The following is a 14,171-nucleotide window of genomic DNA, read 5'->3' as shown; positions in this document are numbered from 1 at the left end:
AACTGCCACGGGCTCCTGTAGCATGTCGATTAAGATCCAATACCTCCTAAAACTAGTTCATTAGTAAAGTTGCTCAAATTGTGAGACTTAAGAATATTTGATTGTGAGTTTGGAGGACTGAAGACGTTGCACTTGTTGTCACAGTCTCTCTGTTCTCATAATTGAAAATCCATGAACAAAGTAGCCTATTTTAGAGAAGGAATATTTGAGTGTACACATATTATGAGAGTAAGGTATAATTAGGGTATTTTGACATATTATGAGACTAGTGAATAAGTACATTTTGAGTGTTGGCCTTCACATATTGTGCGACAGGTTTGTACGCCTAAGTATATCTGTACTTTAAGTATCTATACTAGTCCAACTGCTGTATACCAGAGTTAGCATAACACAGCGTGATGTCTTACCCAACATGGCAGAGCCGGTTTTGTGACCGTCGTAGACATCTACGTAGTCTCTACAGGCCTCAGGGACCAGGTCGAAGGAGGAGAACGTTAGTCTGATCTTCTCTCCTTCCGGTACAGTGATCCTCCACTGTGGACCACATACAAATACATCTATTTAATTTCACCGCAAACATCCATTTCATACACAAACATATCCATTTTGTTTGACCACAAACATCCATTTCATACACAAACATATCCATTTTATTTTACCCCACACATCCATTTCATACACAAAGATATCCATTTAGTTTGACAACGAGCATCCATTTCAAAAACACCCATTTAATTTTAATACAAACATTACTTCATCAAACATTCAATCAATTACAAAGATTAAATAAATGATCAAAGATCAACGATTCAATCAATGTCAAGATAAATCCATTGGTAGGGTTGATATAACCATATGCACTAAGATGAGTCTGATATTCCTTTTAGTTGATTCTGGTGGGGGCGGGGAGGGAGTCGGGTTTTGGAACACAATTGAACTTATTCATATTCCAAAGCAGGGGCTTTCTCAGTAAGGCACAACATTAAGAAGAATATTACTGATAGAAGTTACGTTTCTAGAATAGACACAGTCACTCGTCAGCAGGAAACGGACAAGGGTGTCCTCTCTCTACATTTCATTTCTATCTACATTGCTTTAAGCATAATTTCTCCTCAATGTTCCCATCCATCTCTTTCTCTCTCTTTCTGCCTGGAGGGTGCCCAGGATGCAGACCGCTGCATGCGCTGCATATTGACACGAGTCATGAATAAAAATCATCCAATATCTCCTGGGCTGTGACGGTTTGGACAGGAGCCCATCCATCTCAACATTCAAGCCAAGAAGGAGACAGAAACCAATATGAGCAAGCCAGATAATACCCAGCCAAACAACAGGATCAAGTATGAGTCCCAAATGGCAACCTTTTCCCTATATAGGGCTATAAGGGTGCCTTTTGTGACGCAGCCCAATGCTCTAATGATCCAAACCAAGCAAAAGCTGACGTCAAAGCGCTCAGCCGTGCTTTGAGCCAAACAAGACGCGAGTTGCTCCCCAATCACCGATCCACTATCCAGAACATTAAGCGTGGTCAATATCGCCTGTGTTCCGATGGTGCCTAGTGACCATGGATTTACTAAAGGTTTACTCATTTGAAAACACTCCAAAATATATGAGTCCATTTCCTCACTGATTGTTATTGAAGTAGCTTAGATCCATACTCCACACAACATGATGGACCATGTTATTATTATTCAGTGCCTCATACAGAGAGAAAGGTGCTATTGATTGTAAAGTACCTCACACAAAGACGTGGCCATATAAACAAGGTGTTGTGGATAATACACTGCTTGGTAGAGAGGTGCTGCCGTGTGTATGGCTGATTGTATGTGGTACCATGGATGGCATGTCCTTGTGGAGGCCGCTAGTGTGTGTGTGTGTGTGTGTGTGTGTGTATGTACCTGGTAGAGAGCCCCGTTCTCGTAGTTCTGTGCTGGGAACCCAGGGGTCAGAAGATCACCGCGGTCACCTTGGAGAGAGCCACCAGCCCCGGCTATTTCTGGTAGCAGGGAGCATGGAGATGGAGAGTACTTCAGCTGAACAGACACCTCAAGGATACCCACCATCCTTCCATCGCTTTCTCTCTGTCCCCCTTCTCTGTTACTCCTTCTATCTCTCTCTGCCCTCTCTCTCTCTGCCCCCTGTCACTCTCTCTCTCTTCTTTCTCCCTCTCTAACTCTCTCTCTCTCTCTCTCTCTCTCTCTCTCTCTCTCTCTCTCTCTCTCTCTCTCTCTCTCTCTCTCTCTCTCTCTCTCTCTCCTCTCTCTCTCTCTCTCTCTCTCTCTCTCTCTCTCTCTCTCTCTCTCTCTCTCTCTCTCTCTCTCTCTCTCTCTCTCTCTCTCTCTCTCTCTCTCTCGAAATGTTCTGAATGTTCATAATTTTCATCACTATCGATTGATAATGGTGTTATTTTACCTAAAGTACTCTCTGGTGTCACAGCTTGGTACTTTGCTTTGAATCCCTTGTCTGTATTTCTGTCGTTGGTGTCAAAGAACAACAACATAGAGTTTCCTAATGACACTATCGGCCCGGGTTTGGAGTGCCCACACAACCTCCCTGCAGAGACAAACAGAACAGGAGACAAAGCAGAAAACAATATGTGGATTACTGTACATATAGAACCATTTATGTCAAATCAATAGCTACTGACCATACAGCTGGACCTTACATTTGACAATGTACAGTATATCTATATACCATTGATATTTCAATACATTCCAATAAATGCATGTATGCATTTCTGTTGCTATGTTACAAAAAACAGTCCAGTAATATCAAACATCAATGTGACATTCTGCAGTGCGGAGTTGACCTCCCTCTGAAAGTCTATGGCTTGTGACTGCAGAGTTGACTGTAATCTAGTTAGGGGCTGTAACTTAAAGTGGAGTAGTGAAGAGGCAGGCCAGCCAGGCTTATTGGCTGTGTCCGCCGTGGACGGTCTAATTTGGGCTTGACATCAAAGCTCAATCCTTATACCCTTGGAGTGTGGATGGTCCTGTGGGGCTGTGTGTTGGGGGGTAGGGTGGGGGATAGGAGACACTGTGTGTGTAAGTGAGAGAGAGAGAGAGAGAGAGAGAGAGAGAGAGAGAGAGAGAGAGAGAGAGAGAGAGAGAGAGCGCACATGTGTGTGTGAGCATGAGTGTGTGAAGCATGTCGTGCTGCAGCCAAGGTGCAGAGGAGGTGGGGAGCCAGAGGAGGTGTTGCAATAACACTGCAGGGTTAGTTATGTGTGTGTGTGTGTGTGTGTGTGTGTGTGTGTCTGTATCCATTTGTGAGAGCAGAAGTTTGGCTATGTGTTAATGTGTGGCACAGTGGACAGTGTAACACAGTTGAGAGGGATGCTGTGGCCTCACATTTACATCCATCAATCTATAACTATACAGATAGTAAATGCTTCTGACAAGTATTGAAAAAACGAGTCCTATCCTTAAACATCAACGCTTTTGCACAGTCCCCTTAATAGTCCACCTCACACTTCACATAGCTTCCCTTTGCTGTGCCAGACATCCCAGCGTGTCAGCTAAGAGGTGAGAATGGACAGTTGGAGAGCGCGAGAGCGCGAGCGAGAGTGAGAGCGAGAGAGCGAGAGAGAGAGCCTCTGGCTGGATGTCTAATTCTCCCATCTTGTCAGAAATAGTCCAAAAAGCACACACCATCACCTACAGGCGTAATAGCATATGATATGCAGAGTTTTTAAAAAATGTAATATGTTTGCTCAAGCAAATTAGCTTGTAATAAAAAGTGATATGGGAAAAAGCTAGTGTTAGTGGGGAGAAGCACATGCTTGGTGGGTTGAGTTTTATAATGTCAAGGAGAAAAGATCAGAGGATAGATCAAACAACTGAATATGAATGTACGATGTGCTGGAGACTGTATAATACTTGTTTTGAACAGGCTCAAAGGACAGAAATGGAATTACATTCCTTTGAATTAAATTACTTTGTGCCCAACCATGTGAGATGTGACACATACCTGAAGACATGACAAGGATGATTCCCCTACCCTACACCTGTACCCTACCTCTCAAAACCCTGTGTGGCTCAATGTCTGACCTGCATAGTGAGCTATTTGAGAACACACACACACACACACACTCACACACTACCCCCCACTCCCACACACAAACCTTCCCATATGTCTCCCCCTCAGGTTGCAGTAATAAACGTTGGCCTACCAAACCTTTTCCCTGGATGTATTGGCCCTACTCCACTTAATTAGTCTGGCTCCAGTGTCTCCAGTGTCTTACCGATGACTCCCAGGTTGTCCTGTAATGTAACGTAGTCTGCTGTGCACAGGTCTGTTGCCTCCAGGGAGAAGTCTTCAAACCACAAATGGATCACCTGGAGTAGAGGAAAACAAACAGGCAGGTTTTTATTATTTACTGTCTTAGAGAGACTGACGCAGTGACATAGTGCTACTGACTAGGAGGCTAGTGAAGAGAGGCTTCACTGTGTGTGTGTGTGTGTGTGTGTGTGTGTGTGTGTGTGTGTGTGTGTGTGTGTGTGTGTGTCTGTGTGCTAGTGCGAGAGAGAGAGAGAGAGAGAGAGAGAGAGATTTAAATCGAGATGACAGGGAGGGAGCGAGAGAGAGGAACAGAGAGAGAGAGGGAAAGATAGAGGAGAGAGAGAGGGAGGTGAGAGAGAGAGAAAAAAGGGAGAGAGAGAGAGAAGAGGGGAGAGAGAGAGAGGGAGGAGAGGGAGAGAGAGAGAGGAGAGAGAGATTAATCGAGATGACAGGTAGAGAGAGGAATAGAGAGAGAGAGAGAGAGAGCGAGAGAGAGAGAGAGGGGGGGGAAGCGAGAGAAAGAAAGGGAGAGAAAGAGAGAAAGAGAGAGAGAGAGAGAGAGAGAGAGAGAGAGAGAGAGGGAGAGAGAGAGAAAGGGAGAGAAAGAGAGAGAGAGAGAGAGGGGGGGGAAGCGAGAGAGAGAAAGGGAGAGAAAGAGAGAGAGAGAGAGAGAGAGAGAGAGAGAGAGAGAGAGAGAGAGAGAGAGAGAGAGAGAGAGAGAGAGAGAGAGAGAGAGAGAGAAAGGGGGAGAGAGCGAGAGAGAGAGAGAGAGAGGGGAGAGAGAGAAAGGGGGGGAGACGAGAGAGAGAGAGAGAGAGAGAGAGAGAGAGAGAGAGAGAGAGAGAGAGAGAGAGAGAGAAAGGGAGAGAGCGAGAGAGAGAGAAAGGGGGAGAGAGTGAGAGAGAGAGAGAGAGAGAGAGAAAGAGAGAGAGAGAGAGAGAGACAGTCTCAGTCTGGCTTGCTTGGCAAAGCGAACATGTTTTTTGTTTTCCTCTCTCCTCTCCTTCTCCGGATGTCGTAGCTTGAGAGAATGAAAGAGACGGCAGAGAAGCCATCTGTCACGGTGTGGAGCTGTGTTTACCCATGACTGTCTCAGAGCTACATCTGATCTAGGGGCTTTCTGTTCTGTTCTGTTCTCCTTGCCTACCGTACTGTTATACCCTGGTGTCTGTCTATGGTTGCTTCCTAAATAGCACACTATTCCCTATTTAGCCCTATGGGCTCTGGTCAAAAGTAGGGCACTACATAAGGAATAAGGTGCCATTTGAGATGCAGCCTGACATCTTTCCAGCTCAGAGACTCATATCAAAAGCACTATTCCAATGAAAGATCATTCAAATGATGATCTGTTTTGGTGGTGATGGTGATTGAAGGCGTCTTTTAAAGCATTGTTCCGGTGCAGGTTTTGTTCTATATAAGTCAACCAAGCATTTTGGTTTTGATTTGGTTTTTAAAGTACAATATTTTTCTACGTTAGCGATGTGGTTAATTCGATGTTTTTAGTTGTTATCTTAATGGGATCTTCACCTGCCAAACATTCACCCTCGCCGCTGTGCATTAATAAAAGATAAGGGGATCCCTTTGATGAATATTTATCAGGCAGACACAGAATCTCCTTTAAGAGATTACCGGGGGCAAACTACCCGCCCTCCAAGACACCTACAGCACCCGATGTCACAGGAAGGCCAAAAAGATCATCAAGGATATCAACCACCCGAGCCACTGCCTGTTCACCCCACTATCATCCAGAAGGCGAGGTCAGTACAGGTGCATCAAAGCTGGGACCGAGAGAATGAAAAACAGCTTCTCTCTCAAGGCCATCAGACTGTTAAATAGCCATCACTAGCACATTAGAGGCTGCTGCTGCCTATTGAAATCACTGGCCACTTTAAGAAATGGAACACTAGTCACTTTAATAATGTTTACATACAGTGGGGAGAACAAGTATTTGATAAACTGCCAATTTTGCAGGTTTTCCTACTTACAAAGCATGTAGAGGTCTGTGAGAGACGGAATCTAAAACAAAAATCCATAAAATCATATTGTATGATTTTTAAGTAATTCATTTGCATTTTATTGCATGACATAAGTATTTGATACATCAGAAAAGCAGAACTTAATATTTGGTACAGAAACCTTTGTTTGCAATTACAGAGATCATACGTTTCCTGTAGGTCTTGACCAGGTTTGCACACACTGTAGCAGGGATTTTGGCCCACTCCTCCATACAGACCTTCTCCAGATCCTTCAGGTTTCGGGGCTGTTGCTGGGCAATCCGGACTTTCAGCTCCCTCCAAAGATTTTCTATTGGGTTCAGGTCTGGAGACTGGCTAGGCCACTCCAGGACCTTGAGATGCTTCTTACGGAGCCACTCCTTAGTTGCCCTGGCTGTGTTTCGGGTCATTGTCATGCTGGAAGACCCAGCCACGACCCATCTTCAATGCTCTTACTGAGGGAAGGAGGTTGTTGGCCAAGATCTCGCGATACATGGCCCCATCCATCCTCCCCTCAATACGGTGCAGTCGTCCTGTCCCCTTTGCAGAAAAGCATCCCCAAATAATGATGTTTCCACCTCCATGCTTCACGGTTGGGATGGTGTTCTTGGGGTTGTACTCATCCTTCTTCTTCCTCCAAACACGGCGAGTGGAGTTTAGACCAAAAAGCTATATTTTTGTCTCATCAGACCACATGAACTTCTCCCATTCCTCATCTGGATCATCCAGATGATCATTGGCAAACTTCAGACGGGCCTGGACATGCGCTGGCTTGAGCAAGGGGACCTTGCGTGCGCTGCAGGATTTTAATCCATGGCGGCGTAGTGTGTTACTAATGGTTTTCTTTGAGACTGTGGTCCCAGCTCTTTTCAGGTCATTGACCAGGTTCTGCCGTGTAGTTCTGGGCTGATCCCTCACCTTCCTCATGATCATTGATGCCCCACCAGGTGAGATCTTGCATGGAGCCCCAGACCGAGGGTGATTGACCGTCATCTTGAACTTCTTCCATTTTCTAATAATTGCGCCAACAGTTGTTGCCTTCTCACCAAGCTGCTTGCCTATTGTCCTGTAGCCCATCCCAGCCTTGTGCAGGTCTACAATTTTATCCCTGATGTCCTTACACAGCTCTCTGGTCTTGGCCATTGTGGAGAGGTTGGAGTCTGTTTGATTGAGTGTGTGGACAGGTGTCTTTTATACAGGTAACGAGTTCAAACAAGTGCAGTTAATACAGGTAATGAGTGGAGAACAGGAGGGCTTCATAAAGAAAAACTAACAGGTCTGTGAGAGCCGGAATTCTTACTGGTTGGTAGGTGATCAAATACTTATGTCATGCAATAAAATGCAAATTAATTACTTTAAAATCATACAATGTGATTTTCTGGATTTTTGTTTTAGATTCCATCTCTCACAGTTGAAGTGTACCTATGATAAAAATTACAGACCTCTACATGCTTTGTAAGTAGGAAAACCTGCAAAATCGACAGTGTATCAAATACTTGTTCTCCCCACTGTATCTTGCACTACTCATCTCATATGTATGTACTGCATTCTATTCTATAATATTCTACTGTATCTTAGTCCATGCCGCTCTGTCATTGCTTGTCCATATATGTATATATTCTTAAATTCCATTCCTTACTTAGATTTGTGTGTATTGGGTATATGTTGTGAAATTGTTAGATATTACTTGTTAGATATTACTGCACTGTCAGAGCTAGAAGCACAAGCATTTCTCTACACCCGCAATAACATCTGCTAAACACGTGTATGTGACAAATAGAATTCGATTTGATTTGAAGGACTAGAGACCATGTTCCTTAAAATAAGGCTGGGTTCCCATTTTCCAATTTCCAAAATGGCCTCCTATCCTTGTGTCCTCTTCTCCTCTGTATGTGCACTGATGGGTGAAAGGACAGGGCATGGAAAGGTGTCTGGTGTGTTACTTCCACCCATCAGCTCCTGTCAGATCAGTGGTCGTCACGGAAAGGACATGAGGCTTTCTTGAAAGTTTTGAATTCTTAAAAATGCATCCATTCTTCCTTTCTCTCTTCCATGAGGTAGTCAATGATCCAACCAGTGACTACTTCAATTAAGAAAGAAAGAAAGAAAGAAAGAAAGAAAGAAAGAAAGAAAGAAAGAAAGAAAGAAAGAAAGAAAGAATTGTGCAGATTTGTCACACAACACAATGCCACCGATGTCTCAAGTTTTGAAGGAGTGTGCAATTGGCATGCTGACTGCAGGAATGTCCACCAGAGCTGTTGCCAGATAATTTAATGTTCATTTCTCTACATTAGAGAATTTGGCAGTATGTCCAACCGGCCTCACAACCACAGACCACGTGTAACCACTCCAGCCCAGTAACTCCACATCCGGCTTCTTCACCTGCGGGATCGTCTGAGACCAGCCACCTGGACAGCTGATTAAACTGTGGGTTTGCACAACCGAAGAATTTCTACGCAAGCTGTAAGAAACGTCTCAGGGAAGCTCATCTGCGTGCTCGTCGTCCTCACCAGGTTCTTGACCTGACTGCAGTTCGGCAAATGCTCACCTATGATAGCCACTGGCACGCTGGAGAAGTGTGCTCTTCACGGACTAATCTTGGTTTCAATTGTACCGGACAGATGGCAAACAGCATATATGGCGTTGTGTGGGCGAGCGGTTTTATGATGTCAACGTTGTGAACAGAGTGCCCCATGGTGGCGGTGTGGTTATGGTATGGGAAGGCATAAGCTACAGACAACGAACACAAATGCATTTTATCAATGCCAATTTCAATGCACAGAGATATCGTGACGAGATCCTGAGGCCCATTATCATGCCATTCATCTGCCACCATCACCTCATGTTTCAGCATGATAATGCACGGCCCCATGTCGCAAGGATCTGTACACAATTCCTGGAAGCTGAAAATGTCCCAGTTCTTCCATGGCCTGCATACTCACCAGACATGTCACCCATTGTGCATGTTTGAGGTGCTCTGGATCGACGTCTACGACAGCGTGTTCCAGTTCGCTTCAATATCCTGCAACTTCACACAGCCATTGAAGAGGAGTGCGACAACATTCCACAGGCCACAATCAACAGCCTGATTAACTCTATGTGAAGGAGATGTGTTGCGCTGCATGAGGCAAATGGTGGTCACACCAGATACTAACTGGTTTTCTGATCCACGCCCCTACTTTAAAGAAAAGTGTGAAATCCATAGATTAGGGCCTAATGAATTTATTTCAATTGACTGAGTGTAACTCAGTATAATCTTTGAAATTGTTACATGTTGCATTTATATTTTTTGTTCAGTGTATTTGTGTGAAGGAAAGAGCACAGTAAAAGAAAAATAGGTTACTGTATAAAAGTGTTTGTGTTTTGAATGTGTGGCATTGTGCTTCAGCTATACTTACCATGCCTGGGTCCACAGTGATGTGCCAGCTGCAGCTCTTGCCGTTGTCGTAGCTACTGGGGTGATTCATGCTGGTGAACTCCCCCGACGGGCCCTTGAGTGCCTGAGGACCCCCGCATCCCGAATTGACCTCTTGTCCCACACACACACGCACGCACGCACGCACGCACGCACGCACGCACACACACACACACACACACACACACACACACACACACACACACACACACACACACACACACACACACACACACACACACACACACACACACACACACACACACACACACACACACACGCACACACGCACACACGCACACACGCACACACACACACACACACACACACAATTGATTACATCAACATTCAGTGTTTCCCCTAGCTTGCTGATGTGACAGATGCAGGGGAACAGCTGTGGGTAATATCGTCACCTCTTCTGGAAAAACAATGTCTACCGGCAGAATCATTTGTTTTGATTATAACCCTTGCTATTGTTATTGGGCTGTTATGTATAGCATGGAAGGGTAACACAATGTCATTATTGAACATCCTGTTGGGACAAATTGTTTGATGATATAGTGGCACTACTTACGTTAATATGATAATTAGAATTAAGGACTGCTTCACCAGTCCCACTGAACACAGGTGCAAAATCTATAGTCTATGGTCTAACCAGTCTATGTTACAACAGGTTATCTCTGTTGGTAATTGCAGCAATAACATACCCTCATACAATGGTATGGCCATTGATCAAATACATGGTCAGGAACTGCCCTATACGACCAATACAATACAAGTTTTTTATATTATATACACAAATATACACTGAGGAACACCTTCCTAATATTGAGTTGCACTGCCTATTGCCCTCAGAACAGCCTCAATTCATCGGGGCATGGACTCCACAAGGTGTCGAAAGCGTTCCACAGGGATGCTGGCCCATGTTGACTCCAATGCTTCCCACAGTTGTGTCAAGTTGGCTGGATGTCCTTTGGGCGGTGGACCATTCTTGATACACACAAAAAACTGTAGAGCTTGAAAAACCCAGCATCGTTGCAGTTCTTGACACACTCAAACCGGTGCGCCTGGCACCTACTACCATACCCCGTTCAAAGGCACTTAAATAATTTGTCTTGCCCATTCACCCTCTGAATGGCACACATACACAATTCATGTCTCAATTGTTGCAAGGCTTAAAAATCCTCCCCTTCATCTACACTGATTGAAGTGGATTTAACAAGTGACGTCAATAATGGATCATAGCTTTCACTTGGATTCACCTGGTCAGTCTATGTCATGGAAAGAGTAGGTGTTCCTGTTTTGTACACACATAGATAATGTAGACACATATATAATGTATATGTATCTATATGTTGACTAGTAGTGTATCTATGTTATATATCTATATATCTATCTATATGTACAGTTCCAGTCAAAAGTTTGGACACACCTACTCATTCAAGGGTTTTTCTTTATTTTTACTATTTTCTACATTGTAGAATAACAGTGAAGACATCAAAACTATGAAATAACACATATGGAATCACGTAGTAACCAAAAACGTGTTAAACAAATGAAAATATATTTTATATTTGAGATTCTTCCAAGTAGCCACCCTTTGCCTTGATGACTGCTTTGCTTAAGCCATTGCTTAAATAAAAAAATAAGCAAACACATTTGGTGTTCGCCAAAAGGCATGTGGGAGACTCCCCAAAAATATGGAAGAAGGTACTCTGGTCAGAAGAGACTAAAATTGAGCTTTTTGGCCATCAAGGAAACGCTATGTCTGGCGCAAACCCAACACCTCTCATGAATAGTTATGCTTGCTCAAGTTTTCTGTTGTTTTGTCTTATTTCTTGTTTGTTTCACAAGAAAAAATTTTTTGCATCTTCAAAGTGGCTCCTAAGTGTTGTGTAAATCAAATGATACAAACCCCCAAAAAATCCATTTTAATTCCAGGTTGTAAGGCAACAAAATAGGAAAAATACCAAGGCGGGTGAATACTTTCGCAAGCCACTGTACGACCATTAACTTCAAATTGCAGACATTATGCCTGGGCAAGGTTTATTGAATAAGGGATTTTGTGAGGACAAATAAAAGGAGAAAGGAGATAGAAGGGAGAGAGCGAGCGAGAGAGCGAGAGAGAGAGAGAGAGAGAGAGAGAGAGAGAGAGAGAGAGAGAGAGAGAGAGAGAGAGAGAGAGAGAGAGAGAGAGAGAGAGAGATAGTGTGTGTATGAGAGAGAGAGAGAGAGAGAGAGAGTGTGTGTGTGTGAGAGAGAGAGAAATAGAGAAAAAGAGAGTGAGAGTATTTCCATTATACCAGACCAGTGTATTGTGTGAGTGCTGTCTCTGGAGTCAGTCCTGTCTCTTAAGGCGGTCTCCCTCATAGAGATGGATGACAGCCATTATTCTGAGGTACGATATGACTGATGTGCCATTTGTCTAACCGAGCCATGGTAGCATGGGACAGTGTTAATAACATCATAGATTTTTAGTTGATTTAAATAAAACAATTGGGGGTGGGGATGGCTGTATTTTTGGGGAACCAGCACAAAACTGTAAAAACGCACCAAGATACGTCTTAATATGATACATTGTCAGAAGCCAAAACAACATGCATTTTATATCACATTTTAACTGTCATACTTTCTATGGTGACACAGTGACACTATATAAAAATACGTCCAGCAATCCATAACAGTGCTTGGAACTGCATCAGTGCATCAGTAGCCAAATCAATCAAACATGTATAAATCACCTGACACACTCAATAGCCATGACAGTCACAAACCAGTGACAGCGAGTGAGCAACACCAGTCATCTGTCTTAGCCAATTGGTTGGATTGGTCAGACGACATGTCCGTCAGCCAAACTACATCACAGATTGGCCAGTGGTGAGACCAATTTGATGCCGATGTCCAAGGGGACCAATTAGACTTTCAGACTTTCCCTAACGGTTCGCAGGAGGTTTGTCTATAGACGTTTCCTCAACGTTAGTGGAACCTTTGCCTTTTGTTGTCGTTCTGTTCCTCCACAGCAGGGTCTCAGCACAGACTGTCTGTCTGCCACACTGTTCAGCCAGTGGCAGGGGACGTCACTGTGACTCACATCACAGAGGAACCACAAAGATACAGAACCCCGCTAGAATATACTGTAACTCTCTATCTAGCCCTGTACCCAGAATGGATGCACATTCAATGCCAGAAGTATTCAATGCCATTATTACTGTAGCAATGAATGCCTACACTTGTCATTTATTGCTGATATGAAAGTGTGGCTTAATCATAAATAAATAAACATCTGTCAGAGACAGATACATTAAGAGCACAAATGTACAGTGATAGAAAGTGAATCCAAATAGACAACAAAACATCACTTTTCATCTTCTTGTCAGCAAACTCACCACCATCCAACAGCCATTACCCACCCACTCCCCAGACGCTTAGCAAAGTCTGATATTACGGTAAATGTATAATGGTCCATAAATCATAAGGGTCCATAAATCACTGTTTCATAGTCCTGCTGAAAGGCGTTGAACTCTCTGGTGTGAGTAGAGCTATGAACTTTCATTTTGAAAGAGTGTAAGAGACATTTGAAGTGTTTAAAGTTTAGTACTCACACACCTCCTTGACGGTGATGAAGTTTAGAGCGAAGTACAACTCCTAAGTGTTTAAAATATATGCAGTGGTACTAATCATCTGGCCTACATGAATGTGTTTAAAGCCTATAGCAGCCTACTACCAGGTAGCATAGCAGTTAAGAGCATTGGGCTAGTAACCGAAAGGTTGCTGGTTCGAACCCCCGAGCCGAAAAGGTGGAAAGATCTGCCGTTCTTCCCTTGCGCAAGGCAGTTAACCCCCAACAACAACTGCTCCCCGGGCACCAATGACGTGGATGTCGATCAAGGCAGCCCCCCCGCACCTCTCTGATTCAGAGGGGTTGGGTTAAATGCGGAAGACACATTTCGGTTGAATGCATTCAGTTGTGTAACTGACTAGGTATCTCAATTTAAACATGCAGGTGGTACAGTACTCACCTCCATCAGTGGAGACGTTGTTCTTGTCAGTGAAGTAGATGACCACCAGTCCGATGCAGGCGCCAGTCAGAGCTACAAACAGTAGTGCCAAGCTCTTCTCCAGGGTACTCAGACCCCTGGACTTGGGTCTCTCCTTTAGGTCTTCCTCCATGCTCTCTGTTCACAGTGGTGGAGATGTGCAGGTGTGGAGCAAATGTGCTTTGCCTCTGGTGCACCAGCGTCTCATGGTCTGGTTCGACCTTTGGTAGACTGGCTGTACCTTGGACTCACCTGAACCTGGACAAGGGATATGGAGCGTGTCTGTGCGGAGTGTTTTTGACTGTTTATGATTTTTGGAAATGAGCTGTAAAAGGTGTTTTTGTGTGCATAGGGTAAATGAGTTGAAGTCATTTTGAGTCTCAAATAAAACCATTATGATACATAGCTTCAGTAGGGGCAATTGTACATTTTTAACCTCTCACC

General features: G+C 44.0%; 1 protein-coding gene across 1 annotated transcript in view; it reads right to left on the bottom strand.

Annotated features, from left to right (window-relative positions):
- Window positions 1-13,860, bottom strand: part of LOC311109966 (ovochymase-2) — a gene marked incomplete at its 5' end in the record, with an annotated part of 43,483 nt that extends 29,623 nt beyond the window's left edge. The window contains 6 exons of the mRNA XM_084188481.1: window positions 408-534; window positions 1,899-1,996; window positions 2,413-2,553; window positions 4,244-4,337; window positions 9,674-9,804; window positions 13,710-13,860. Coding sequence (XP_084044607.1) covers window positions 408-534; window positions 1,899-1,996; window positions 2,413-2,553; window positions 4,244-4,337; window positions 9,674-9,804; window positions 13,710-13,860 — 742 coding nt within the window. The remainder of the gene's footprint in view (window positions 1-407; window positions 535-1,898; window positions 1,997-2,412; window positions 2,554-4,243; window positions 4,338-9,673; window positions 9,805-13,709) is intronic.
- Window positions 13,861-14,171: the final 311 nt, after the last annotated feature.

Source organism: Coregonus lavaretus, assembly GCF_964263955.1.
Source record: "Coregonus lavaretus genome assembly, contig: SUPER_35_unloc_1, whole genome shotgun sequence".
NCBI lineage: Eukaryota > Metazoa > Chordata > Actinopteri > Salmoniformes > Salmonidae > Coregonus > Coregonus lavaretus.
Note: the sequence above shows the minus strand (reverse complement) of the source record. Positions and strands in the feature narration are given on the sequence as shown.